This window comes from Trichoderma reesei, assembly GCF_000167675.1.
Source record: "Trichoderma reesei QM6a unplaced genomic scaffold TRIREscaffold_18, whole genome shotgun sequence".
NCBI lineage: Eukaryota > Fungi > Ascomycota > Sordariomycetes > Hypocreales > Hypocreaceae > Trichoderma > Trichoderma reesei.
Window position 1 is genome coordinate 257,208 of NW_006711165.1, and position 27,098 is coordinate 284,305.

The following is a 27,098-nucleotide window of genomic DNA, read 5'->3' on the forward strand; positions in this document are numbered from 1 at the left end:
GGTAGGGTACTGTACATGTACTGTAGGCGCTGCTGCACCGCTAAGACGCTGCTGTGTGTCGTCAACCTGATTGCACCCAATTAGTAGGTAGCCGCTTGGACAGCAATTACACCTGCAGCGAAGACGAGAGAAGACGAGAGAGAGACGACAGTGACAGAGAGACAGAGAGAGTCAAAGCCAAGTGTCAGGATCAAGAGCAACCTGGAAGTCAAAGATTGAATCAGCAGCTCAACTATCATTACTTACTACTCACTCACTCTCCCAATTGCTTGCCATTACTCACTGTCAAGGTTGTCTTGCTCGGCCTCGTCACGCGCTCGTCCCTCTGGCTGACGCATTCACTCCGCCGGCTGTGACCAATCCCGCCCTCAAGCCTCTTCTGTCGCCTTCCCCGAAACCGACGACGCCGGACATCCACAAAGAGAGAGAGAGAGAGAGAGAGAGAGAGAGCTGTAACCGTTGCGCCAGCTCCGTCACTACCTACCTTGCACACACCCAGAGCGAGAACCAAGTGAGGCTTCTCAACAAATTCCGCAGTCAACAATCATCAGTCATCATCACCTAAATCCACCGTCGCCGCCGCCGCCGCCGTCGTCCGTCTCAGCCACAGCAACGTCGACAGCCCGAGGCTCGGCGCTTCACAGGTATTAACCCGCCTCGAGTCGCCCGCCTCTGCCGCCACCCCTCCTCTCGCTCTCTCTCCTTGGTCGCTCCCATCATCGATCAGGACGACATACATCTCACCACCCACAACAGGCCAAGCGTTCGTCCACGGCTGGCAGGCCGGATCCGACCTAGCTGAACCTGACGGCACCATCACGGCTCGACCAAGAAAAGACTCGCCCCCTCCTTTCGGCGCTCCGCTGCCAGCACTAGACAGCTTCAGTTAGCAGCAGCCTCTAGCAGCGCCTCGTGCCTGTGCTCGTACCTGTGCGCGTACCTGTACCTGCACCCGTCCCTGGCCCTGCTCGAGTACCCGGTACCTCCCAGCGCTGCCCGTCCCTCCCTCTCACCCAGCACCTGCTCCCCTCCCTTGGCCCGGTTTTCCGTCCGCTGGGCCAATCACCGCGTGCAGCACTGCTCAGACCCGTGACCTCGACGACTCTGCCCGCCCTCAGGTACAAGGTACACGCGACAAGGTACCAGGTCGAGGTACAAGGACAGGATAAGGTACCAGGCCAAGGTACTTACCCAAGGTACCTACCGTACCAGCACCTGGCTTGCACTTGCAATCCCCCCTCTTCAAGTCAAGTCACGGACGGGAGAAAGCCAAAAAAAGGGACCAGGCCCAGCCAGATCTTGCCTGCTTCCCTTTTTCGCATTTGCCTTTGCATTTGCATTTGCATTTGCAAGCCTTGCTTGTGTGCTTCGTTGCATCTGTCCGCCATCTGCCCGCCGTTTCTTCCCCTACCTTGCCTGGTATTTCCCTCCTCCTCTTCCCTCTTCCCTCTTCCCTCTTCGCCCTTTCGTCGCTCGTCTGATTTCCTTCCCTCCCACTTTCCTTGTGCCTTTTCTTGCGTCTCTGGAAAGCCGTCATTCCTTTGCAAATCAGCGGCGGCTGGCATTCCATTGCGGTGCCTGGGCTGCTGTTATTCGCCGCCTCCCGCCTCGTCAGCTACCTGCCACTGGCACCTCTCTACCATACCTACCTATACTCGACCGAGTTCACCACTGCACTTTGCAAAGTCGCCCCCCTCTCCTCGGGACCATCTCGAGCAAACGTTGACTCTCTCGTCTTCCATTTCCTTCTTCTGCATTCGCAGTTTGCCCGGCAAACATTCAGGAGCCTTTCATCGCCTCAATCGCCGTTGCCCACAGTGTTCGATGCAAGCCGCCTCCCGCAAGCTTCTTCTTCTATAACCAGCCTCGAAATAGCCTCATCTGCCGCTACAGCGCTCTCTTCCGTCCACTTTGTCCCCTCGGCCATCCCAACATGAGCTCCACGCCGCTCCCGGATCACTACAAAGTTCTCGGCGTCAACAAGGATGCGCAAGTAGCGGAGATTCGGCTGGCCTACCGCAAGCTCGTCCTCAAGTGCCACCCCGACAAGGTGCAGGATCCCGCCCTCAAGGCGCAGAAGCAGGAGGAATTCCAAAAGGTCCAGCAGGCCTACGAGCTGCTCACCGATGAGGAGGAGCGCAAAAAGTACGACGACCAGGTCAGGCTGGCCGAGCTCAAGGAGCAGCTGCGCAAGACGTCTGTTTCCACCCCGCGATCAAGTTCAAAGTACGCCGAGTACGAGATTCGCACCGCCGAGCCTCGCGCCTCGTCTTACAAGCCGGCCACCAACGTCCCCCCGCCCGCCAAGGGATATACCTACCCGCGATCCTACGAGGATGATGTGACCTTTAGCTCCCGAGTCTACCAGACTGGCTCCTCGCGCGCCGGCAGACGCGAGACCACGTACGTCGACGGCCGCTCAAAGCGGGATTCCGAGCGCGAGGCCAGGGAAAAGGAGCGGGATCGAGAGCGCCGAAAGAAGGCCGACAAGGAAGAGGCTGCTCGCCGCGAGAAGGAGGCCAAGGAGGCCAAGGACGCCCGCCGAGAAAAGAGAGCCAAGGAGAAGCAGCGCGACAAGGACATCAAGCGCGAGTCCGAGGACAAGAAGAAGCACGCCAAGCCCACGGCCACCTACGTCGAGGACTACAGCGACGAGACTGCTGCCGCTGCCAAGTCTGACAAGAAGAAGTCGTCCTCGTCGTCGAGCAAGAAGTACGATGAGAAGCGGGATCGGGATCGCTCCTCTCACCGCGACGACATCCCAGTGGTGTCTCCCCCGATGCAATCTGTTCGCACCTTTACCGATTATGCCACCAGCAAGTACATGGAGCCTTCGCGAGCTGTGCCGGCCGCCCCGGAGCCGTCGTCTTCCTGGGAGGATACCCACGCCAAGATCAAAGACGCCAAGTCTTATATGGAAGCGGCCCGGGCCAAGGAGAGCGTTGCGCCCGGCGGCCTGAAGCGATCCATGACCTATGGCCCACGGATGACCCAACCTCCCGCAGCTCCTACCCCCCCGCCCGCTCCCAACCAGACTTCCCCATTTGCTGCCCCCGACGACGACGTTCGTCGCTCAGCCGCGCGACCTCGCCGCGGCTCAACGGAAAGCAGCCACCCCAAAGACAGCAGGTATAGGAAATCGTCGAGGGAGCCCGTCGCCGCCGAGCCCGTCGTCATGAGCGCCTCCCCCAACAGCCGCCATGCGCACCCGCCCATGTCCGGCTCGCCTCCTCACCTGTCCAGGACAAACACCATGCCAGCCGATGGAAACTACCCCCGCGCTGTGCCCATCACGCGCTCCCAGACGTACAACTTTGGAGACGCAAACGACCCCCGCGGGCGCAACCGTACGCGTTACCAGTCGCAAATCGACGAGGAGGAGGCTGAGTCGGACGAGGTCCACGACCACCGGGCCAGAGACCGAAGGCATCGTGCCGGCAGGCGAGAGCACTCTGTCGACCCAGGGTACACGGAGTCGCGGTATCCCGGATACGAGCGACAGCCATCGTACACTCGCCGCCCCGAGCCGGAGTCGGAGCGATATGCGTACTACTCGTCTGGCCACGACGGCCGACCCTCGATGCCGGTCCGCGAGAGCAGCTACTCCGCCTCTGCGGGATCTGCTCAGTTTGCCAAGGTCAAGACGTCCAAGAACTACGGATACGACGACGTCCACTACTCCGCCTACCACCACCAGAAGCCACGTGAAGAGTACACGTATGCTTGACGGCGTTGGACTTCCATTCTTATACTCCATCTCATATTCTTTCTGCTGTTACTCCCCGTCTACGACATTATCTCGGTCGTGACCGAACGATATTTTGTTGAGGAACAACCCCCACCGCGGAAGTCTTGGAGCTTCCCTGACTTTTATTAACAGAATTGTTACATGCACAATCTATTCCTTTTCTTATTTGATTTCCCAGAAGTGGACCTTCGTTTTTTCTTTCTTTCCAATTTGGTTTCCTATCACGAGAATGATTCATCTTACGACTACAACATTTACCCGGAGTGCAACTGGTGTGCTTCCACGATTTGGGATGATGGCTTTTCGCTTATACAAACGATAACGCGGATGTTGGCAATCTTTTTTATCCTTTTTCCTTTCTACTTTGAACACCAAGTTCCATATCACCAAGATTGTCGACAGCGATGGTCGAGGATGCGGGAGATGGTAGCGTTCACTCCGCACCTTGGCGTGGGGAGGAGATTTGTTTTTATTTGCATGCGCACAAGAAACGGGACCCAGTCCCTTGAGCTGTGCCACAGGCGTTTACTGGAGAACTATATCATTATGACGAAGCCCAGGGATACCATTCGCTCTTTATAGACACACGGGCACGAGAACAGATTGGAATGACGGGGTTGTGGATGGATAGGGGGCGATGACGGGAACGAGCCCGACGAGCGAGCGAGGGAGCGATCTATTACCAAAGCATTTTTGGATAGAGCCGTGATGACTTGCGCGCAGGGACGCGGCATGATTTATGAACATTGTGCGGTTGGATGGGTTTATGTGGTCTGGGACGTTGGATTTTCCTTCTTTCATGTCATCTTTTCCTTTTCCTTCTCTTCGTCTTATCTTTTGCTCTTTTTCTCTCCCATTTTTTCCCCCCATTTGATTCAATTTGAGAGCATCGAGACAACGCTGTAGCTAAGCACTTTCTGCAAACATTTGCAGAGATTGAATATGAATATGAACATAAGAATGGAAGTCAAAACGCTCTGGTCCTAGATGCTGTGAATGTGAGTGTGAATTGTGGGATTTGGAGTGGGAGGGAGATGGGGAGGTGGTCTGGTGATGGGGGTGATGGGGTGTTTTTTGTCTGCGGCGAGGGATACACAAGTACACATATTAGACTGCATCACGAGTTGATGAACCTTTTGAGATGAAGGAACTTGCTCGTTCTCTGGGGGTGTAGATTGCTGCTCGTTTCCTCGCTGCTAGTGTACCTACCTTGCGTATGCTCTTGGTGATCTTGGCTGTAATTGATATGTGGGATGTGAAGGGCGGATTTTGGGATTGGGCTTGGTGAGATTTAGAAGCAGTTGTGTTTTTTCCTTCTTCTTTTTTCCTTTTCTTTCTTTTTTATCTTTTTTGATGTTTTTTTATGTTGAATGGATAGGGGATTGGGTGTTCTTGGGTGGTTTGAGGGTTGATTGCCTTGGAGAGCTTATTTTGCTTGGATCGGTGGGCTTTTTTGGTGGTTTGTTTGCCTGTCTGTCTGTCTGTCTGTCTGTCTGTCTGTCTGTCTATCTGTCTGGTTGTCTCTTCGGTTGTTGCCTCTTGATGGGTTTGTTAGGCTTGTGAAGTTGGTGATGGAACAGATGGAGATGCTCTTGAATCGAACTGACAGATCTGACATGACTCGCTGAATTGGGGGTTTTTGGTTATTAAAGGACAGAGTATGACCGGAATTGAGAAGTTGTACTTGAACTCCGTGGCAAGCTTGTTGAAACTGCCGTCGCTGTATCCGGATCTTTGGTGACAACATGGTATTATAGCACACCATTTACGAACGATAAGAGGGCGAGTCTGCAAATTGTGTATTTTCAAGAGATGAAGTAATAGTGACCTTTTGCACTGCTTATTAATACACATATACATATTGCCAGAAAGGTTGGCGTTTGGCTGCGGTAGGTAGGTAGGTAGTTCACGGTATTAGCTGTTGGGTACCTAGGATTGCATATGTACCTACACAGATCCTCTCCCGAACATGTAAGCCGTATTACCAGTTCATCTCACATCGGGCCAACACTGTTACAGACATGACAAACCAACGTTGCTGAGCAAACCACCACCACCACCATGAGCTGCTTTCTCAGCAACCGCAATCCTTCATCCATCCACCTCATACGCACATGTACGAATTCCACGGCAATTTCAGAGGCCGAGGGATATACAGTAAGGTAGTATAGTCAGTCGTATAGACGTTCTCCGCTTTTCGACGCCAATCCCCAGTGGGGTTTCCTTCCTAGTAGTCGGGTACCTCCCACAGCATCTTCGAGAGCAAAACCCGATTTCTAAGCAGCGAAGTACATGAGGAGGGTCGGGTCAATTTGATGCGTGGGCTGAGAAATGGGGGAGGGGGGAAGCATTTGGAGACGCAATTTGTCCGTTTTCTGGTCAGGACGACTATTACCCCATTGCAGCTAGTGTCCTACCTATGAATCGCATTGTCGACATCTATACGCAAGTCTGTAGTACATACCTACAAGCAGGTATTCGTTGGTGGTAGTGCTATAGTATATATGCTGGTGTTGGTCGCACTCCGCTCGACAGCTCCAATCTGTTCTTTCTCCCAACAACGACGGATAACGTAGTTCTCGACTCAGGACATTTTATGCCAGCAGCCCGTGTAGCACAACTAGGCAGACAACTGATTATCAACAGCATCAAGATGGGCATTCCGACTGATATCGTGCTGTACACGGCCGCCACGCCCAACGGCATCAAGGTGTCGATTCTGCTGGAGGAGCTGGGCCTGGAGTACAAGGTCAGTTCTCTGCCACCTCAAACATTGACACTCCCACCTATCACAACAGCCAAAATCACACAGTTACAATAGCTCAAGTTTCATCTACGCACAGCTTAAAGATTGCTGACTTGGTCCTATAGATCCGCTCCATCGACCTGGGCAAGAACGAGCAAAAGGAGCAGTGGTTCCTCGACATCAACCCCAACGGCCGCATCCCCGCCATCACGGACACCTGGACCGACGGCACGCCTCTCCGCGTCTTTGAGAGCGGCGCGATCCTGCAGTATCTCGTGGACCGGTATGACAAGGACCACAAGGTTTCGTATCCGCGGGACTCGAAGGAGACGTGGGAGGTGAACAGCTGGGTGAGTCGTTTTGAACCATGCTTTTACGCAAGAGATGATGATGATGATGATGTTGAGGAGGAGGAGATTATTTGCTAACGTGTGTTACCTGCAGCTTCATTGGCAAATGGGTGGCCTGGGGCCGATGCAGGGACAGGCAAATCACTTTAACCGTGAGTTTTTTATTTTCCACAGACAGAGATGGATCGTGGGCGAGTGAGTGAGTGAAGGAGTGCTGACGAGGGTACTTGTAGGATACGCCCCTGAAAAGATCCAGTACGGCATCGACCGCTACACCAACGAGACGCGCCGCCTGTACTCCGTCCTGGACACGCAGCTGGCCAAGTCCGCCTCTGGCTACCTCGTCGGCGACCGCGTGACGATTGCCGACATTGCCTCCTGGGGCTGGGTCGCCTCTCACGGTACGTCCTTTCAGCCCCTCCCCCCTTTCATCCAGCGACCCCTTACGCAACCTCTCCCTTTGAGCTTTCTCTGTGTGTGTGTGTGTGACTTGGATGCTGACTTTGTGGATGGGATTCAGCCTGGGCGGGCGTCTCGCTGGCAGAGTTCCCTCACCTGGAAAAGTGGCTGCACGCGCTGCTGGAGAGGCCCGGGTTCGAGCAGGGCCGCCACGTGCCGAAGCCGCATACTGCGTTTGAGCTGGCCAAGTTGAGTCCCGAGGAGATGGACAAGAAGGCGGAGGAGACGAGGAGGTGGATCCAGGAGAGCATGAAGGCGGAGGCGAAGAAGTGAGGAGGAGGGGGGGGGGGGGATTATGAGATGAGATTTGCAGTGATGGTTATTGAGTATGTATTGACAGAGCGGTTGATCGGTGCAAGCGTTCTTTTGCGAGGCTTGGGCACGATGAAGTGTTGTGTGCGGTTATTGTGTGCTTGATAGTGTAAGTGTGAGTGAGACGATTGCAGCAATCCGGTAGCTCAGTCAAAGACCAGCAATAAGACGAGATCCGGACGGCCTATCGGACAATCTTGCTTCAGTTTGCTTGTCATCAGTGTTAATTGTACCGAGTAGCAGTAAAAACCCGATGTCGCTGCAGGGGTGCCCATCACGAAGCGGCACGAGGCGATGGTGCAATGCGCTTGGTGCGGATCACGGAGCACGGCATCGATCGATTGGCAGACGGAGATGTACAGTATGTACGGTATGCACGACGTGACTTGCATAACCATATATACCACATCTCAACCATTCCTGCAAGAAGTCAAAACCAATAATCATACAGATTCAAACTCCCATCTCATTCATTCTCTCGCACGTAACATCCCTCATAATGCCCTCAGCAACCCCCAACAAACCCCCCTCATCCTCCCCATTACCACCTCACGACATCGAAAGCCAACAGACAACAACAACAACAACAACAACGGTAACAACTCCCCTCCTCTCCCGCAATGCCTCGCCCTCGCCATCACCCTCGTGGTCGCCTCCCCCAGGCTTCATCCCCATCCAGCTCGCCATCATGACAAACGTCTTCCTCAACGGCTTCGACGGCACCATCACGGCCGCCACCTACGCCGTCATCGGCTCCGAGTTCGACGCCGCCAACAGCGCCTCCTGGCTCACCACCGCCTACCTCGTCACGGCCGCCGCCTTCCAGCCGCTCTACGGGCGCGTGTCGGACATTTTCGGCCGCCGCGCGTGCTTCTTCGTCTCGACGGCCGTCTTTGCCGCCGGCTGCGTGGGCTGCGGGCTCGCGGGGGATATCGTGCTGCTGAATTGGATGAGGGCGTTGACGGGGGTTGGAGGCGCCGGGCTGATGACTATGGGTGAGTCCGTCCGTCCCGGTTTCTTCTCTTGAGTACAGTGTGCTGTCGTGCCATCCCCCCCTGGTTGTCTCTGTTGATAGACTGTTCTGTTGATATGCGATTGTGTCTTCTTAGATGGGGGCTTGTTGTGCTGATGGATTGAATGCTGGGCTGCTGGGGTTCTGTTTTAGCCACGATCATCAACTCGGACATGATCCCCTTCCACAGGCGCGGCATGTACCAAGCCATGCAAAACGGCGTCTTCGGCTTCGGCGCCATCTGCGGCGCCTCCTTTGGCGGCACAATCGCCGACTCCCTCGGCTGGCGCTGGTGCTTCCTCCTGCAGGTGCCCCTATCCATGTTTGCCCTCGTCGCAGGCCACGTCGTCCTCAAGGACGAGCACCTCGGCGCAACCGCAACTCCGTCTTCTTCCTCTTTTTCCTCTTCTTCTTCTTCTTCTTCTTCTTCTGCTGCTGCTGCTGCTGCTGCTGCTACTTTCACAGACGCCAGCAGCAGCAGCAGCAGCAGCTTCAGCGCAATGTGGAAACGAGTCGACTTCTCGGGCGCTCTTCTGCTGGTCCTTGCCGTGTCGACGCAGCTCCTGGGCCTCAGCCTCGGCGGGAATGAGTTGCCTTGGGACAGCCCCTGGGTTCTTGGCGCGCTGGCGACGAGCGTGGTGCTGTTTGCCGTGTTTGTCAGGGTCGAGGAGAGGACGGCTGCGATGCCGATTATTCCGCTGAGGATGCTGAGGGGGCGGATGCCCGTTGCGACGCAGGTTGCGAATGTCTGCGCCGGCATGTCTTCGTACGGGGTTGGTTCTGTCTTTGCCCCTTGTTGTCTCTCTGTCTCTCTCTCTTTTTTTTTTTCATCTTACACACACACACACACACACACACGAAGAAATCTTCCACTGACATACCTGTCTTGTCCTTATATGCAGTACCTCTTCATGCTGCCGCTCTTCTTCCAGTCCGTCCTGCAAGACTCGGCCACCAAGGCGGGCGTTCGTCTCGCCGTGCCCTCGCTGGCGATTCCCCTGGGCGGCCTGGTCGCCGGCACGGTCATGTCGCGCTGGGGGAAGCTGATCCCCCTGATGCGCGCCGGGCTCGTCCTCATGACGCTTGGCCAGGCGTTGGTCTCGTCGTGGGCGTTTGCCGATGCGCGGTGGAAGTATGTCGTGTACATCTTTCCGTCTCACTTGGGCACGGGGATAGTGTATCCGGCCATATTGTTCATCTCGATTGCGTCTCACGCTCACTCTGGTATGTTCCGTTCTTTTGGTACAATTTGCTTGTGTCTTCTATTGACATCTGGGCCCTGTTATAGACCATGCCGTGTCCGCGTCAACGACGTATCTCATCCGCTCCCTCGGCTCCGTCTGGGGCGTCTCCGTCGCGTCCGCCATTGTGCAGAACACGCTCAGCGTGCGCCTACCGCAGGTTCTGAGCGAGGTGCCAGATAAATGGAGAGTACGACCCTTTTCTTTAGTTTATCACTCACTCATTTTACTACTATATGAAAGACTTCCAAGGCATCGTGTAAAAAACTGGCAACTGACGCTAGGTGTTAGGTCATTGACGAGATCAGACACTCGGTGGAAGCCCTGCGGACGCTCCCGCCAGATGTCCAGCTCAGGGCCCGGCTGGTGTATTTCGATGGGCTGAAGCTCGCTTTTGGGGCGACGACGGCGGTGGCTGCCGTGGGTGTTGTTGCGGCGTTTGTGGCCAATCCGGCGAATTTGAGGAAGACGCATGCTGGTAGATGATGATGGTTATACGACCTGGGTAGGTATGTACAGGTAGGTGTCTATAATGTTAGATCCAGTCCTAGTAGCTGCTAGCTAGTATCTCGACATGAGCTCTGTCTGTTATGGAAGAGTAGGTATTATAGCATTGGTTCTCTTGCTGGAACTGAAGGAGATTTTCCCTTGAGTTGTACAATGTCTCAATATCATATCCAGGCTACCTAACAATGTAAAGCATCAATGTTCCTAACAAAGTTGCAGCATTCGGCTCTCTTCAATTGCAGCTGGTATAAGCTTGACATCAACAGCCGCATGTAATGACGGAAGAGCTTCATCTCATCTCCTGTCCCACTAAGCTTATCGCCACCCCACCACCACCAAAAACCCGCACCTCATCAACTCCATCTCATCATCATCATCAAACCATCCTCTTCTCATCATCATCAACAAACAACCAACAACTCAAACCATCCTCACTCAACCTAAAGCCATAATGGCCTCTCCTCAGCCTCAGCCTCAGCCTCAGCCTTCATGGCTCCCCCCTCAACTCACCACCTCCCCCTCCCCCACAATCCACGCCCTCACCACCTCCCTCCTCCCTCCCCTCCTCAGCGCCCTCTCCCGCATCGGCCTCGCCCTCCGCTCCTCGCACCGCGTCTCCCTCGCCGGCTCTTCCAACTCCTTTGGCGACGACCAGCTCAACGTGGACGTCGCCTGCGAAACCATCATGCGCGCCGCCCTCGCGCAGTGCCCCCTCGTCGCCACCGCCAGCAGCGAAGAGGACCCCGAAGAGAGACAGATCCTGCACCCCGACGAGCCCTCTGAGAACATCTCCTCCGACGAGCGCTTCTCCGTGGCCTTTGATCCGCTGGACGGCAGTTCGATCATTGCGGCGAACTGGACCGTGGGCACCATCGTGGGGATCTGGAAGGGGGAGAGCGCGCTGGGCAAGGATTCGAGCGAGCAGATTTGCTCGTTGATGGGCGTCCACGGGCCGAGGACGACGGTGATTGTGGCTGTGAGGGAGAAGGCGCAGGATAGGGGGGTTTGCTTCGAGTTGGGGTTGAATGACGATGGGACTGTGGAGGTGATCAATCACGATGTGAGGCTGTCTGCGCCGCCCTACAAGACGCGGTACTTTGCGCCTGCAAACTTGCGCTATGCGGCAGAGTCGCCGGCGTACGCGGCCCTCATCTCGTCCTTTATCACGAACAAGTACACCCTTCGGTATTGCGGAGGGTTGGTCCCTGATCTGGGCCATATTCTCACAAAGGGTCACGGCGTGTACGTTTCGCCCGTGGCGGAGACGAGCAAGGCCAAGCTGAGGAGGCTGTACGAGGTCCTTCCCGTGGGACTGGTGGTTGAGTGTGCGGGCGGAAAGGCGGTGGATGAGTCTGGGAGGAGGGTGTTGGAGAAGGGGGTGAGCGGGTGTGATGAGAGAGGCGGAATTATCTTTGGGAATGAGGATGAGGTTGATGAGGTGGTGAAGGTGTTGTTTGGGTGAGACTCTTAGGGCGTGCTTCTGCTGTTTTCACATGTGTATGGGCTTAGTAGACAAAAGTTGAGATTCGGCATTTAGTAGACATTGTCATCATTGGCGAAATGAACGTTAACTAGCTAGCTATAAAGGTATTAGTCCTCCTACTGGACTTAATAACTGCTGGTATGCTATATGAAGTTCTGGTGAATAGATATATAATATCTTACTTTAGGGGTATATCTAGCTAGTAGCCCGGGCTAGATCTATCTAGATAGAGAATCTTTATCTAACCTGATGGGAGTGCTTAGAGGCATAACTGAACAAACAGAGGCAGCTCACAGAATCATACCGAATTCCGTCGTTATGATGATGGCCATAATGACAAGACATGACGTGTGTATCGAATTATGGCATTGCCCCGTTCTGCCGTATAACCTAATAGGACCTTTTACCTATATTAAACACTCCATTTAGCGTCTGATGAGTGACTTGGTAAAGACCACGACGCTGCAAGCTATAAGCCGTATTCCACACTCGCTCGTACACCTCCAACGTATCATCTTTTCTCTCCGGGCTGCCCAGGCCTGTGAGCAAAGCAAGCCATTTTGAATGCCGTGAGTGGGTTCCAGGGCCAAGGTCCTTATAGCACGTGTATCTAATGTGCAGGCTACGATCGTGGAGCTCTAATATACACTCAGCGTCCGAGTAGCATATAGTGCAGCCAACGACCTGGGCATATTGTCCGTGGAAATTACTCCATTGTTCGCTTTCATGGAGCGTACATCTCGGTGGGCGATTTGTGATGTATGCTGATACCTCAACCTTGCCATCTTTGATCGCGAATCTAGGAGTAGAGATGGTCAAGCTCTGGTGTGGGCAGGGAGTGAAGGTTTGCGGTTGGTTTTCATCCCCGCGAGTTTGGTAACAGTCCATTTCCTGTTTTTGCAAGAAGCTGCCTTTATCAAAGTAGATCTCGCTAGACCAGCTGTAATTCATGCCGTTCTCAGAGGTGCAGCGATCTGCGATTGATAATTCTGGTATAAAGGCCCTGTTTGTATCAGGGCTGAGGCGGCCGCGGATGCAAGCTAGGTGATTGATGGAAAGATGGTAGGCCATGTTGGCATGTATAGGGTCAAGCGTAGGAGCCGATTGCAAGTCAACTAAGGGAAATTTTTCAGCCTTTGGATCATTCCAATCGATCGGTAGGAGTTGCTTACATTGGTGGGAGATGCATGGATGCTTGTTAAGACGGCGACTGGGCGAACGTATCGAGCTATGCTTGCGGCAACAACCCCGATGAGGTCCACAGACGCATGTAGGATGCAATGACTTGTGAGGATTGATGTCTTCGGGTGCTGTAGTCACTTGGTGGTATGACGGCGGCATCGTGTAGACAGAATCGCCATCATGGCCAAGAGCCTGATACGGGACGGGCTGGCTCGGCTGGGCTGGCTGACTTCGAGGGGAAGCGCGTTCCTGACGGCGTCTCCGCATGTAGTCCAGGAACCCAATCAATGATGCCAGCATAACGGTAGTTGTGACGAGAAAGGGAGTATTCATTTGTTCTGTTGGAACCGATAGTCGGATGCTGAATGGCCCCGGGCGACAGTAGCTGTGATGTGATGAGGACGGTGTTGTGAAGGGAAGTTTTCCAAGATGTCGAGAGATCGTATCAGCAATTCAGCCTCAAGTAGGGCCACAGCGGCATTTTGTAACTCAAGATCCTTTAGCTAACCGAGTTCCGTCACTGAACCTTGTGGCCCAAGCCATGGCTGAGCCCTGCTGTGGTGATTCGCCATGAACACTCCGGTAGAACTTTGAACTTTAGCGAGCCTCGTCTCCTATCGCGCTCAGAGGGTATTGCTGCCAGATACCAAGTGTCTATACTAATCAGGTCTCAGTTCCGTTTATGGCATCACATGGTGGCCGGGTGCTACTGGCATTAAGATATTTAAGGCATATAACCAGCAATTTTAGTGGTTTCTGTTATCATTTGAGATTGTTTAGCAGCCCAGCAATAGTAATCAATCCAGAAACAACCGTCTAAACCTCATCAATCCACACTCGTCACTAGGAAAAGAATCATCACAGCAAAAGGGGTTCAGGAGGAGTGTGTTAGAGGAAGAGGTGAGCGGATGTGATAACAGAGGTGGGATTATCTATAGAAATAGAGATGATGTTGAAATGCTAGGAAGGATACCTTCTGATAGATATATATATATATATATATATATAGGCTAAGGAATTAAGATTTAGTCAACATTGCAAAGATATTGTTATTATTAGCATTATAATCGCGAATTCGCTGGATATAACGGCATAACAAACTAAACAGAGGCAGCTTATAGAATCATATCGAATTCGGGGTCGCGGTCATCTCCAGAGCCCGTAAACTGCGCATACTTGCCGTCCTTTTTATCCCGGTTCATCTTGGCGCAATAGAGCAGGTTGGCCAACACTCTACAGTCGCTGTTAGCCTTGAGAAGAAGAAAGAGAGGGCTGAAAAAAAAAACATCGAGGAGGGGAATGTGCTTACGCAAACCATGCATAACACAAGAGTCCCAGGACGACAGAGTGTCCCTTGAGATAGACGGGCCCGTCCTTGCTGGGGTATATGAAAGCTGCACAGGCAGACATCAGTCATGATTTCTCAGGGTACCTATATACAATACAAGGGATTAAAAAATGTCACATACTGGCAACAAACCCTCCGCAGTTGGCCACGGCCAGCTGCAAAGCGGACGTTGTCGCCCTCTTAAAGTGCCCGGCGGAATTGTTCGCGTTCCAGACCAGCACGCACGGCACGGAGCTGTACATGCCCATGGCCATGAGGCACGTCATGCCGAAGCGCACGCTGGGGGACTGGACGTGCGCAATGGTGGCGTAGCCGGCGATGGAAATGGGCAGCATGGCGAGCATGGGGGCGCCGCGGAGTTTGATGCGGTCCGAGACGAAGGCGACGAGGACTGGAGAGACGCCGGGGTTAGCAATGCAAGGGGATACGTCGTATGAGGGGGTCGGTGTGTGTGTGATGGGGTCGAACGGACTGGTGGTGGGAGTTGCGACGGCGTAGGGGATGACGGTCCAGAGCTGGACCTTGTTTGCATTGGTGGTGATTTTGAGATCGTTGACGATGGTGGGCAGCTTCACGAGTCAGCTGCAGTTCATACACAACATCAGATATGGTTTGCTCACAAAGAGTCCGAAAGAGTATACGCCCGAGAGCAAGGCAAAGTACGCCGTCGACGTGAGCCAGATCTGGACGTTGAAGATGCCGCGCTTGACTTCAGACCACTTGAACAACTCCTCGGCTTCACGTGCTGGGCTGGACTATCATCAGTATGAATTCATCCCGTATACAAGAGGCAGAAATACTTGAAGCGTCCTCCGCTGTCGTTGGCCAGCCGCTGGGCAGCAAAGTCTCTCTCCTCCGTCGAAAGAAACCAAGCGTTGGCCACGTTGTTTGGCAGCCCAGCGAAAGCAATCAACCCAGAAACAACCGTCTACAGCCCCCCGTCAGTCCACGACTCATCACCAACAGACAAGACAAAATTAGAAGAAGAAAAAAATTCATCACAAATCAAAGCACCAACTCACCAGCAGCCCCTCAACGATGAAGATCCACCTCCAACCCTCCAGTCCCCCCCTGGGCCCAATCGCCGACAACCCCCTGGCGAGCAACCCCCCAAAGGCGCCCGACAGTGAAGCAGCCGCGTAAAACAGCCCCAGGCGCAGCGCCAGCTCGCCGCGCGTGTACACGCTCGACAGGTACAGCACGATGCCGGGGAACAGGCCGCCCTCGGCGACGCCCAGGAGGGCCCTCACGGCGGCGAAGCTCCCAAAGGAGCGGACGAAGCCGAGGCACATGGTGATGATGCCCCAGGCGACGGTGAGGGAGGGCAGCCATATGCGGGGGGACACCTTTTTGAGGACGAGGTTGCTGGGGAGTTCGCTGCCATGATCATGATGGATAAAAAGTCAACAACTTGGTGATGCTACTTTGGACACGGACTGAGTTGGTTTTGAGACTGAACGGACCAGGCAATGTAGGTGGCGTAAAAGACGGCGAGGCCTTGGGAGTACTGCTCGTCTGAGATGCCCAGGTCGGCTTCGAGGCCGAGGATCTTGGCGTTGCCGACGTTGGTCCTGTCGAGGAACGAGCAGAGCAGGAGGAGGGCCAAGATGGGCATGACTCTGCGCCGTGGTGATGAGCTCATGATTTCACCTTGGGATAGAAAGTGTATCACTATACACGGGGCGCAATGATTGCTGGCAAAGGGGGGGGGAAAACCCCCAACAAACTTGAGCCTTACCTCGTGTCCATCTTGAACAGCACGCTCTTGGTCAGCGCCGCCGTCCGCCGCGGATCCTGCGCATTCTCAATCTCGTAGTCGATTGCATCGTGCTTTTCATTCTCCGAGTCGGCCGTCATTGCGGATTTTGAGACGCGCGCGTGTGGCAACGATTGAGATCTTGATATCAAGTAAATTAGGTGGACACACTACGATTGAATGGCGAGGCGATTCAAGGGCGGAGAGGTTGAGCAGCTTTCCCCAGCTTGTTTTCCCCGCTGCCTGCATGCCGCGTCCGACCCCCGGATTTGCAGGGATGAGGATGAGGAGTCAGCATGTTTTTACCGGCAGGCCATTGGGATAAAGTCGAGGAGCGCGTCTTCATTGGAGGCTCTCCGCACAATGCATACCTTACCTTACATACATAGTACAGTTGTGTAGGCACCTTATATAGTATATATACTACATGTATGTAAGAGGCGTCCGGCCCCGCATTACCTTATATGACCCTGTCGAGTCACGTCCGGACTGGCGGACGTATGAAAAAGGGAGTCGAATGAGGGGGCACCTTATTCATGTCTTGAGCATGGATTTTGGGGAAAAACCTGGAGTTTGGTGTGTTTTGGGGTAAGATTTGGCGCAGATCTGTCATGGACAAGGAGGCAGTGCCGATTGGCTGGCTGGAGGAAAGGAGGCTTGCAATGGAGACGAGGCTGCGAGCTGTCAGTTTGGCATCATGACTCGTGGCGAATCGCGAGGGACAAGCTCTGCGGAGATTTTTCGATCGTGTGGCCTGTAGAATTTTCGTCGTCTTCTAGAGTCTTTTGCGTGTACTAGTTTTACACTGGATCTTCATGACTCGCCGGGTTTCGATCTCGGTGAAGACAGCACCATACATACACACACACACACCGTCGAGCTGGAGGAAGAAGCACAAAGAACCATCCAGACGAAGCGTATCACGGGCATCACGAGACATCTTATCATAATACATCATCTTGACCTTGAACTCCCCCAATCAGCACCTCTCAATACAAACACACTCTCAGCCTCGTCCTCTCCCCATACTAGTACCCTAATCCCCCCCACGCTGAAGTCATACCATCGCCACCAAGAAGGCCGTCGAAGCCACACTTACACACACTTACACACACTTACACACACACACACCACAGTAAAACCCCGATCAACCCCCGGGACCCAGCGAATCCCCACACAACGGTACCTGTCTTCTTCCCCTTAGCTTTTAGCTTCCGGCCGACCGGCCGACTTTCCCGAACAAGTTCCGTTTCTAGTGGCCTCACGGTAGCCGAGCCGAGCACGATATAAAGCAACAGAGGGACAATCGCTTTGCACGGACTCTGCGCTCCTTATTGTTGGGCTATTGAAACTGCAATTGACGGGCGGAAATCCACATTCCTTTTTGTTTCACAATAGGCTCATTGTTGTTGCCATTCTAGCAATTTAATTCCATCTTGAAACCCTCTTTGGGACGAGACAAAAAGGTGCTGCATCACCCCTTCGCTGCAGACAGTACAAGTATATCGCGTGCCGCCTCGCAGTGCATCATCTTATACGACAACGCCGGCATCTTTTCTTCAACCACCACCACCAAATTCCATATACCCTCAGACATACACATCATACACAATGGCCACGGTACTACGCCGACCAATCAACCCCAAGGCAGCCCTCCCACGAGCCGCGCCACGATGCTCCCGCTCCCTCATCACCGCCGTCTCGGCACAGCTCCTCCACGCCCCTAGAGTCCACGCCAGCCCCGCGAGGAGCCGGTTCCTCTCGACGACAGCCTTTCGCTTTTCCCAGCAGCAAAAGTCACAGGTCCGGCCAAAGTCAAAAGTCGTCGCCAGCGCTGACGAGGCCGTTGCCGACATCAAGAGCGGTTCCGTCCTGTTGAGCTCGGGATTCGGCCTTTGTGGTATTGCAGGTATGTTGTAGCAATCGCCCCTTTCTTTCTCTCTCTCGCCTCCGTATAAGTCGCCCTCTTCGACATCTCGTGATTCCACCCATCACTCCACAACGGCGAAAAAAAAAATTATATATATATCCTAAAATCACACAAAAACCAACATTCAGGGGGGGAAAATAAACCAATTGACTAACGTTTCATCATCTCAGAAACCCTCATTCAAGCGCTGCACCGCCGAGGCCGCGATTCCCTCCACTCCCTCACAGCCGTCTCCAACAACGCCGGCCTCGAAGGCCGCGGCGGCCTCTCCCACCTCACCGAGTCCGGCCAGATCAACAACCTCATCCTGTCCTACACCGGCGGCAACAAGGTGCTCGAAAAGGGCTACATTGACGGCGAGCTAGCCGTCGAGCTGTGTCCCCAGGGCACGCTGGCCGAACGCCTGAGGGCCGCCGGCGCCGGCATTCCCGCCTTTTACACGCCCACCGGAGCCCGTACGTTTATGTCCCCCCCCTTTGTCTCTTTGAAAAAAAAAAAGGTAATATATATACTGACTGGCAAAATGTCAGACACCCTCCTCCAAGAAGGCCAGATCCCCATCCGCAACAACCCGTCCGGCGGCGCGCCCCTCGAAAACGGGCACAAGCGCGAAACCCGCTCCTTCAACGGCAAGCTGTACCTCATGGAGACGGCGCTCCCGGGCGACGTCGCCATCCTGCGCGCCTACAAGGCCGACACGGCGGGCAACTGCGTCTTCCGGCGCACGACGCGCGCCTTTGGCCCGCTCATGGCAAAGGCCGCCAAGCTGGCCATTGTCGAGGCCGAGCACATTGTCCCCGTGGGCGAGATCGACCCGGACGACGTCCACCTGCCGGGCATCTACGTGGACCGCGTCGTGCAGGCGACGGTGGAGAAGCAGGTCGAGACGCTCAAGCTGCGCGAGGAGCCGCAGGGCGCAGCAGACGTCCAGAAGAAGGGCAGCGAGCGCAAGCGCACCATTGCCAAGAGGGCCGCCAAGGAGCTCAAGGAGGGATACTACGTCAACCTGGGCGTCGGCATCCCGACCATGGCCGCCAACTACATCCCCAAGGAGAGGACGGTGTGGCTGCAGAGCGAGAACGGACTGCTGGGCATGGGGCCGCATCCCACGCCCGATGAGGTCGATGCGTGAGTGTTTCCCCCCCCCCCCCCCCTCCCCCTACCCCCCCCTGACGATGCTTGAAGATGATTATATATGAGTTTGACTAACGTGGTGCCTTTTTGATAACAGTGACCTCGTCAACGCCGGCAAGGAGACCGTTACCTTCGTCCCCGGCGCCTCCACCTTTGACTCGTCCGAGTCCTTTGGCATGATCCGCGGCGGCCACGTCGACGTGTCCATCCTCGGCGCCCTGCAGGTCAGCCAGGCCGGCGACCTCGCCAACTTCATGATCCCGGGCAAGCTCTTCAAGGGCATGGGCGGCGCCATGGACCTCGTCGCCAACCCCGAGAACACCAAAGTCATTGTCGCCACCGAGCACGTCTGCAAGGACGGCTCGTCCAAGATTGTCAAGCAGTGCAGCCTGCCCCTGACTGGCGCGCGATGCGTGAGCACCATCATTACTGATTTGGTACGTTTCCCCCCCCCCCCTTCTCTCTCCCTGATTCTTTTCTTGCTTTCTTTCTTTTTACCACTTGCTAATGGGTTTTGTAGTGCGTCTTCCAAGTCGATCGCGAAAAGGGCACCCTGACGCTCACGGAGCTGGCGCCGGGTGTTACCGTCGACGAGGTCAAGAGCAAGACGGACGCGCCGTTTAGCGTTGCCGATAACATTATTAGCATGGAGTAGATTCTTACAACGGGACGTGATAGAGAACTGTCAAGGTACAGAGGAGGAGATATCCGCATAAGGTCATGGGATTTTTCAATGGTTTTTTTTTTAAACAAGACATAGATGGCATGGCTGGGATCAACTACACCGGTAACACAGATGTCTGGAAACAATGCATTCAGCGTACATGTTTTTTTTTGGCTCAAGATGTATATAACTATATGTATAATATACACAGTTCAACAACAGCGGGCTTGTTTGTGTACACATGATTGCTCATAAGTCCATCACTCTATACCTTACATACGTCTCACAGAGAACCTGACCCATAGTCTATCAGCACCATTGCAGCATTTCCACATCAGCAGCACATTGCAGCACATCCATAACCCATCAGCATCACAGCTTCGCCGCGAAATTGCTCCCCCCCAATCCCTCCACAATCCTATCCACCGTCTTCAACACCCACTCCCCGCCCTCATCCCCCGCAAGCCACCGCGCCCCGTCCTCGCTCAACCTCTCCTCCTCCCCTCCCCCCTGGACCTCCAGATCCCCCCGGAAGGACCCGTCGTCAAGAGCCTTGCGCAGCCCAAACACGTGCGAAAGCACCTGCGGCCCGACCCCCGTCTGCGCCCTCAAGCTCGCAACCGCCACAAGGCTCGTCATCACCCTCCCCACGCCCCTCTTGACGCTGCTGCTGCCGCCGCCCTCCTCCCCCTCGGGATCCGAGAGCAGCGGTCCGTAGTGGCAGTTGAGAATCACCACCGGCAGGTCGGGATGCGACGTCCCCAGCTTGTCGACGAGCTTCTCCTCAAACGGGGCGTAGATCGAGTCCCATAGCCCTCTCCCCCGGGCCTTGACGCTCTCGACGTTGTCTGACTTGAGGCTTCGCGAGGGCTGCGTCGACAGAGATGAGGATACGCTCTGCGGGAGTGATGCGTGGAATGCGTTGAGGCAGTTGATTGTGCGGGGGATCCCGTTAAAGGAGATGCACTTGAGGCCGACCTCGCGGATGAATTCCGCCGTGCGAACTTGCGCTGCTTGGGAATCCCCTCGCTCTGCTGAAGCGACGTTGTGCAGTATCGACAAGGCGTCGGGAGAATTCAGCGTAAACGTGGCAGCAGCCTATCCATTTGACCTGTAAGTTTCCCCCTCGCCTTCACATTGAACCTCACTCATCCATTTTCCCTCCACCAAAAGAAAAAGAAAAGCCATCGCAAAGCCCAGGGAGACAAAACAGACTCACAGATATCGCCAGCCACGCCCTCGCTCCAACCCCCCTCCCCCTCGCCTCGCCCGCAATCCCCCGAAACAAATCCCCCACTGCCGCCGCCGCCGCAGCTCCCTTTGCGATTCTGTGAGGCCCCGGGCGCGCAAAGGGCGCGTTGATGAGCGCCTTGAGGCTGGGCGAGAGTTTGGACATGGTTCGTCGTTGTCGGCGCCTCTTGTCACTTGATGCTGCTGCTGATGATGAAGAAGAAGAAGAAAAAGTATGAGCAGGAGTTGAGGTGGGTGAGATGGAGGTGGATGATGAGGTCGAGGTTGAGATTGGAGTTGATCGTCTTGATGGTGTTGGGAGCAGTGACCCTTTGGCCGCGGCTACATGTATTTCCGACTGCTCCCGCACGTCTCTCTTCTCACCCTCCCTCGTCATGACTCAGAAACTGGCCTGTTCAAATCGTTCCCCGTCCTTTTTTGAAGAATATACCCCAGAAATGGCCTCATTCAACATACTATAGGTAAGATACAGATGACATCAAGGCAAAGAAATCGGAGGTAAAATCTGGACTTCCAAATCCCGTCCCCACTGCAACCCACGCCCCCCCAGATCGATATTGTTGCCGCTACGCCGGGCCTCGGCTATTTAAAAAATAAAGTTGCGCAGGTATTAGTATTACAACTTGTATGCAGATGGATAGAAGATGCGACCTTGCAGCTTTGTTTTGTGCAAGACGGCCAAGTCTGTAGAAGCTCAAGCCATATGTACTTCCAAAAATATCCTGTATTGCTTAACGCATAGACAGTTGTCAAGTAACAGTAGGATGCTACGTGTTGGAGGTGGTCAAGATACGCCCGTTACCTTACCTAACATGGACTAAATCTGATTCCAAGCACAAACACCAACTCCAAAATCCATCACCATACATCCCGTCCTCATAACCCGCAGCAACATCCCCAACCCAAATACCACAATCAAACCTGACCACCAATCCCATGCATAAACCATGAATTGCAAAGCAAGCCGCACAAATCTCAATCACTCAAGACCCATCGATAAACTCCCCGAGGGTTCCAGAAAACGGAACACACATCTGAAGGCCGATGCTCAGCCCCCACAATCCCGATGTCGCCAAGCTGGTCCATTCGCCTCCCGGGTTTCGCTCGGCTACACATACCTACTGTAGTAGTTTTCACCTTGGCGGTGCTTGATTCGACTACCTTGATGGCCATACAAGATGCACATGTAATCTGCTTGTGGGTAAGATATCGCATGATTGTGGTACTACTAGCTTGTCCACGCATTCGGCTGATCAATTCGTCACTCTTGCACATATAATGCGGTCGTGGCGACGCGTTTCGCCTCACTTGATTCTTCGCCCCTATGCAATGCTTCCCTATGATCAATTGTATCAGTTGAATTGGAAACAAGAAACACAAAAGACAATTCCCACCATTCGCTTATTCCCAAATAGAACCCTTACACGCAGCCCAACCAAATCCTCAACCAAGTCCATCCCTATGTATGCATTCCGCTAATTTGCATTGAAAGCTGGCCAGTTCAGCCAGTCAAAGTTGTTCATCTCCTCCCACGACATGTTGCCCCCAAACGACGACGACGGCTCAAACACGTTGCCCGGCTGATTCAACACCTGCGCAATCTGGTCGTCCGACATGGTCGAAAACTGCACCATGTCCGGCCACAGCATCTGCTGGTCCATGAAGCTGCTCGGCAGCGCCGGCGGCGTGTCCTGCATCGGCTCCGACGACGACGGCGTTGTCCGCTGTGCCTTGGGCGGCCGGGTGCCCTTGGACGAGCCCGATATCCGCAGCAGATGTCGGAGATGCTTTCCATACAGCACCGAGAGCCCATTCCTGTGCGGCGTGACGGTGCCAATACGCTCCAGCACGCCAATGGCCTCTTCGATCAACCTCCTGATGCTCGGTGCAAGCCCGGAGCCGTCTGGGGCATACGCGCTAATGTTCAGGGCAAAGCATGCGGCAAACGAAATCATAATGGCCGTGTTGTTGGGCATCGATTGCAGTTGCGACTCTCCCTGAATCGCAGCCCTCATCACGTTCAGGGCGGCCGATAACCCGGCGGTTCGGAAGAAGATGCGGACCTCGACAGGCGCCGTCGGATGGTTGATAATGCGTCCGTACGTCGAGAGGCGAGTGTGGGCGACGAGGATGTCGACATATGGCGGGAGGCGACGTTCTGCCATTGCAGTCAGCAGGTGACGTCTCTTAGACAAGTCCAATTCCGCTGAGACTTACCAGGACCCAAGCCAATCATCATGCCCCATTCCGCTAGCCACTGGTCGAAGAATCTTTCTATAGCTCCTTGAATCCTGTGCATCGATTAGTGATTCTGCCGATGTTAAGTGAGCTCGGGTGACGACGTACGATCGAGCCACCAAGAACCCATCACTGTTGCTGGCCTGAGAGCCATCGCAAAGTGCTCGAACTGTGTTGAAAAGCCCATCCTGCAAGAGTCAGCATGAGATTGTCGAGGCCAGGATCGCAGTCGCCGTCGTACCAAGTTGCGTCTCATGACAGCCATGGACGCCACAGGACCATCCTGCTCGTCTGCTATCGGTGATCTATGCCAGGTGTCGCAATCCTTGATATTTCGTGTAATTGGTATCATAAAAGGTCTACCGCGAGCCAATGCCATTCTAGAACAGTGTCAGACGAGGAGTTAAGATGGGAGGAGAAGCCGGCACTCACCCTCTCTCCACGACAAATAGCGAAATGTAACATCGTTCCCGCGCTCGCAGCAGCAGCTGGCCCTGCTCAGACCACGGATCTACGTCTGGGAACCCATCAATGGCAAGGGCGGTCCGGGGATCCAGACACTCTCCCTTTGACACCGTCGTCGACGACTCCAAGACGTCCATGGGCATCAGCACCTTGTGGAGGGACAGGTCAAACGCAATGGTTGTCGCCATCGCAATATACATGCACGTCTCGTCGTCCATTGCGTGGTCTCCCGGAAATATCCAGGGGATGTGGGTCATGAACGCCAAGACAATTTCTACCGATTTGTACTTGTCATTCGTGACCTTGTGAGCAAGCATCTTGACATGGTTAAACAGCCTCTTGGAGAGGGGGCCCGCAGAGGGCATGAAGAGCGTAGACGCCGCCATGACCGTCGTGAAGAGGAACGCAGATCGGCTGCGCGTGTAAGTGGCCGTATGGACTCGGGGAGACAGGCCCCACCGCGTGTGCACGAGCTTGGAATAAAAGCTACCGAATCATGAGCCTCAAGGTGCTTCACTCCTTGGTCACCTCCATCTTCTCCCGCACATTGCCAAGCCGGGAGCACCCAGCCTGCTCCACCAGGAAGGGTAACTTGTTCTTACTAGTTAAACAACGACTCTGCCTCGTCCATAGTGACGAGCCCCAGGTCGACGGGGTCGAGGTCCTCGCCAATGTCGAGCTTCACCTTGGCCTGGGAGAAGAACTGCTGGACTCGGGTCGACTCGGGATCCTGCTTCGACGATGCGGCGTCGCGCTGCCGCTGGTTCTGGGGCGAGTTCCCGCTACGGCGATCTCCGGGATGAAAGTAGGACGCGCGCGCCAGCAGCTGGAGAGGATTCTCGGCGTCGTCAATGGCCAGGCTCTCCTCGGTGCGCTGCACAAAGTCGGCCATGGATCGGTTGCCTGCGCTGTCGTTCTCGTTGTCGTTGTCCTCGTCGAGCTCGCTCGAGGTTGAGCCGCCCTCCTCCTCCTGCGTGTTGCTACGCGAGCCCTGCCTCGACGAGTGCTCGGCCGCATCTTCATTAGCTTCTACGTCATCCAGCAACTGTCTGAGGCTGGCCACGATGCTCCTCTCCTCGGGGCCTCGTGCCTCTCCCGACTTGACGCGCTTGACGGCCTGCTGCAGCTGATACAGCGCCTTGTCGAGCCCAACCCGCTTGCTTCACTACCCAGTCAGTCGCTGATCTATATAGAGTACGAGGGGGGTTCTTTTGACGTGTTGGGGGGAGGCTTGCTTCTTGATGCCCTTTTGCCGGCCGGGATGGAACTCTGGGCGGATGCACTCGCAATTCAGGTGAATGCAGCGTCTACACTTGGCCTCGTAGGGCATCCAATCGCACTTGATCTTGCTGCGCCTGCACACCAGGCATGCGGCCTGCTTCGGACGCGGCGGTTGCTCCGTCATGGTTGGCCTACACAAGTCGGGTCGCCCGTCTAACAAGTCGGCATCGCGTCGAGGCGCACTAACATCTAAGATGCTCCGTCTAGCGAAGAAGTGGAAAGGTTTGTCGAGCAAGACTCCTGGCTGGGATCCGGGGAGCGGCAGGTTGATAGACGGGCCATCACGGGTCACTCATGAAGGAGGCGCATTTCACAGTGCACAATGCCCACGGTACACGTAACTTTGGACGGGCTAACCCGCTTCTGTCCTGTCCGAGCCATCGTCGAGGTACTTGAGAAAAAGCCAGGCCAGCATGGGAAGAAAAAATCGGGATAGTCCAGCCTTTACCGAATGCCGAATGCCGGCTATCCGGGGCAGGCCCTCGAGGCAGCATGGTCGTACATAAAAAAGGCGCTGTCAAAAACTATCTCGATGCCGTCTTCCTGCTTGCTGGCTGCGATTCGACAAGGAGTGCATGGCGCCATGGTTACATCCTCGCTCACTCAGCTTCCCTTGTTTGCTATCAGGCCGTCCCCTCTGGACGCAAGATTGCGTCGCAACTCAGAAGTTCTTCGGCCAGCGGATGCCCAACTTCCAAGTGCCGACTTCCTAGGGCCGAAGAGCGAGGCATCTCGAGCAGACACGCAGATTAGTATGTAGCAGCGACGGCAAGGCCCAATATTGCCGCCTCGGGGAGTTTTGAGGCTATTCTGCAAGTGACGAGTCCTTGCTGCCGTTCCCACAGAGACAGTCCAGGTTGCTAAAATTATCGCCGGCTCATCTGGCCGTGTTAGCCGTATCACTTCCATGGACGTAGCATTCTGGTCGGCACCGGGGGCATTTCAGACGGCGATCCAAAGAGCCCCTTGCCGTTGCTTCGTATGGGCATCCAGTCATGTTGCCTTGAGATGTGATTCCCCGCGCATTGTGCGTCTGAAACAAAACACTTCTGGCTATCTGCTCGGTGGCAAAACCTGGCTCTCTGTGAAGAGACTTGGAGAGTCAGATCTCGCCCTGTCCTCCTGCGGGCGTTTGTCCCTTGACAGATCGAGTCGAGCGCAGAGTTGGACAATAAGCTCACCACTTAACTTTTATCCCGCGACGGGAGCACTGAAGCTAGCCCCCATTCAAACGTGGCCCTGCCTCCGCGGCTGCGGGTGATGCTCAGCTGCTCCTGTCGCGAATCCGCGTCGACAATCTTCCGCTGGCCTGAGCTGGGGAGCCCATCCGATGAAGATGACAAATGCTCCCAACACGCAAGTCAGGTGATGCAACCCTCAAGGAGCCTGACTCCCCCCAGCCAGTCCGGGAGGGCTAGTCGCTAGTCTGGGGAAGAGTGAAGATCCACGCCGTTGCGAAAGAAGCTCAACGACAGGCGGCCATACTGCGGAAGTCTTCTGCCAGATTGGCGCAAGAATGGAGATGATGCAGAGTCGTCTTGTGTGCGAAGTAGTAGTTCGGATGCATGATCGCCTTCGTACCACCCAGAATCTCCCTGGTCAGTTTCGGCCTGGCCGCCCACAGCCCACCCGGACAACAAAGAGGTAATATCAGTACTCGTAGGCGTAATGTGGCATGTCGCCGTTTGCAGGCTAATGACTAACCAGTCAGTCGAAATGGAGCCGTCGATACGGAGAAGATGGAGAATCTGGAGAGAACCTAGAGCCACATGGCGTCCAAACCACCCGCATTTCCCCAATTCCTTAAACTGCTGCCTGGCTACCGAGAGTCTGGACGTTTGATGTTGAATTTTTTCTTGTCCAGCGGTCCACCTTCATGTCCCTTGACTGTATTCCAGGCGGTCTGTAATATTGGTCTGTGCGACCTCTGTCATCGGCATGCCTCTCGCCGTCCCTCTCACGGCGTCGCATCACACCAGAGGGCAGATCGC

General features: G+C 54.8%; 8 protein-coding genes across 8 annotated transcripts; 5 read left to right on the forward strand and 3 right to left on the reverse strand.

The window, feature by feature from the left end:
* Positions 1–1,933: 1,933 nt before the first annotated feature.
* TRIREDRAFT_123118 (Hypothetical protein) lies at positions 1,934–4,664 on the forward strand (the record flags this gene model as incomplete). The annotated part of the gene is made up of 1 exon (XM_006967570.1): positions 1,934–4,664. One exon carries the CDS (start codon positions 1,934–1,936, stop codon positions 3,725–3,727), a length of 1,794 nt encoding a protein of 597 aa, XP_006967632.1. The 3' UTR covers positions 3,728–4,664.
* A 1,737-nt stretch (positions 4,665–6,401) lies between these two features.
* On the forward strand, positions 6,402–7,576 carry TRIREDRAFT_109998 (uncharacterized protein; the record flags this gene model as incomplete). The annotated part of the gene is made up of 5 exons (XM_006967571.1): positions 6,402–6,497; positions 6,620–6,844; positions 6,939–6,996; positions 7,078–7,245; positions 7,365–7,576. 5 exons carry the CDS (start codon positions 6,402–6,404, stop codon positions 7,574–7,576), a joined length of 759 nt encoding a protein of 252 aa, XP_006967633.1.
* Positions 7,577–8,114: 538 nt separating this feature from the next.
* TRIREDRAFT_66311 (uncharacterized protein) lies at positions 8,115–10,354 on the forward strand (the record flags this gene model as incomplete). The annotated part of the gene is made up of 6 exons (XM_006967572.1): positions 8,115–8,610; positions 8,781–9,012; positions 9,109–9,400; positions 9,530–9,851; positions 9,916–10,076; positions 10,160–10,354. 6 exons carry the CDS (start codon positions 8,115–8,117, stop codon positions 10,352–10,354), a joined length of 1,698 nt encoding a protein of 565 aa, XP_006967634.1.
* Positions 10,355–11,009: 655 nt separating this feature from the next.
* On the forward strand, positions 11,010–11,837 carry TRIREDRAFT_40074 (uncharacterized protein; the record flags this gene model as incomplete). The annotated part of the gene is made up of 1 exon (XM_006967535.2): positions 11,010–11,837. A coding segment is annotated over one exon (828 nt), but the record flags the coding sequence as incomplete, so codon positions are not given.
* A 2,236-nt stretch (positions 11,838–14,073) lies between these two features.
* On the reverse strand, positions 14,074–16,245 carry TRIREDRAFT_123120 (uncharacterized protein; the record flags this gene model as incomplete). The annotated part of the gene is made up of 8 exons (XM_006967642.1): positions 14,074–14,273; positions 14,350–14,434; positions 14,510–14,957; positions 15,009–15,138; positions 15,189–15,316; positions 15,411–15,765; positions 15,852–15,959; positions 16,127–16,245. The coding sequence occupies 8 exons, from the start codon at positions 16,243–16,245 to the stop codon at positions 14,156–14,158; spliced, it is 1,491 nt and encodes a 496-aa protein (XP_006967704.1). The 3' UTR covers positions 14,074–14,155.
* A 1,290-nt stretch (positions 16,246–17,535) lies between these two features.
* TRIREDRAFT_50616 (uncharacterized protein) lies at positions 17,536–20,023 on the forward strand. Its single transcript, XM_006967573.1, has 5 exons — positions 17,536–18,053; positions 18,245–18,529; positions 18,605–19,202; positions 19,306–19,645; positions 19,729–20,023. The coding sequence occupies exons 1-5, from the start codon at positions 17,756–17,758 to the stop codon at positions 19,861–19,863; spliced, it is 1,656 nt and encodes a 551-aa protein (XP_006967635.1). The 5' UTR covers positions 17,536–17,755; the 3' UTR covers positions 19,864–20,023.
* Positions 20,024–20,244: 221 nt separating this feature from the next.
* TRIREDRAFT_66218 (uncharacterized protein) lies at positions 20,245–21,268 on the reverse strand (the record flags this gene model as incomplete). The annotated part of the gene is made up of 3 exons (XM_006967643.1): positions 20,245–20,352; positions 20,389–20,970; positions 21,092–21,268. 3 exons carry the CDS (start codon positions 21,266–21,268, stop codon positions 20,245–20,247), a joined length of 867 nt encoding a protein of 288 aa, XP_006967705.1.
* A 1,330-nt stretch (positions 21,269–22,598) lies between these two features.
* Positions 22,599–24,985, reverse strand: TRIREDRAFT_66469 (uncharacterized protein; the record flags this gene model as incomplete). The annotated part of the gene is made up of 6 exons (XM_006967644.1): positions 22,599–23,281; positions 23,341–23,414; positions 23,470–23,549; positions 23,603–23,741; positions 23,794–24,312; positions 24,429–24,985. Coding segments are annotated over 6 exons (2,052 nt in total), but the record flags the coding sequence as incomplete, so codon positions are not given.
* Between the last annotated feature and the right edge of the window lie 2,113 nt (positions 24,986–27,098).

Coding starts and splice junctions, on each gene's coding strand:
- TRIREDRAFT_50616 (XM_006967573.1), top strand. CDS start 17,756: ATGGCCACGGTACTACGCCGACCAATCAACCCCAAGGCAGCCCTCCCA. Junction 18,054..18,244: donor CGGCCTTTGTGGTATTGCAG/GTATGTTGTAGC, acceptor TCATCATCTCAG/AAACCCTCATTCAAGCGCTG. Junction 19,646..19,728: donor GCACCATCATTACTGATTTG/GTACGTTTCCCC, acceptor TGGGTTTTGTAG/TGCGTCTTCCAAGTCGATCG.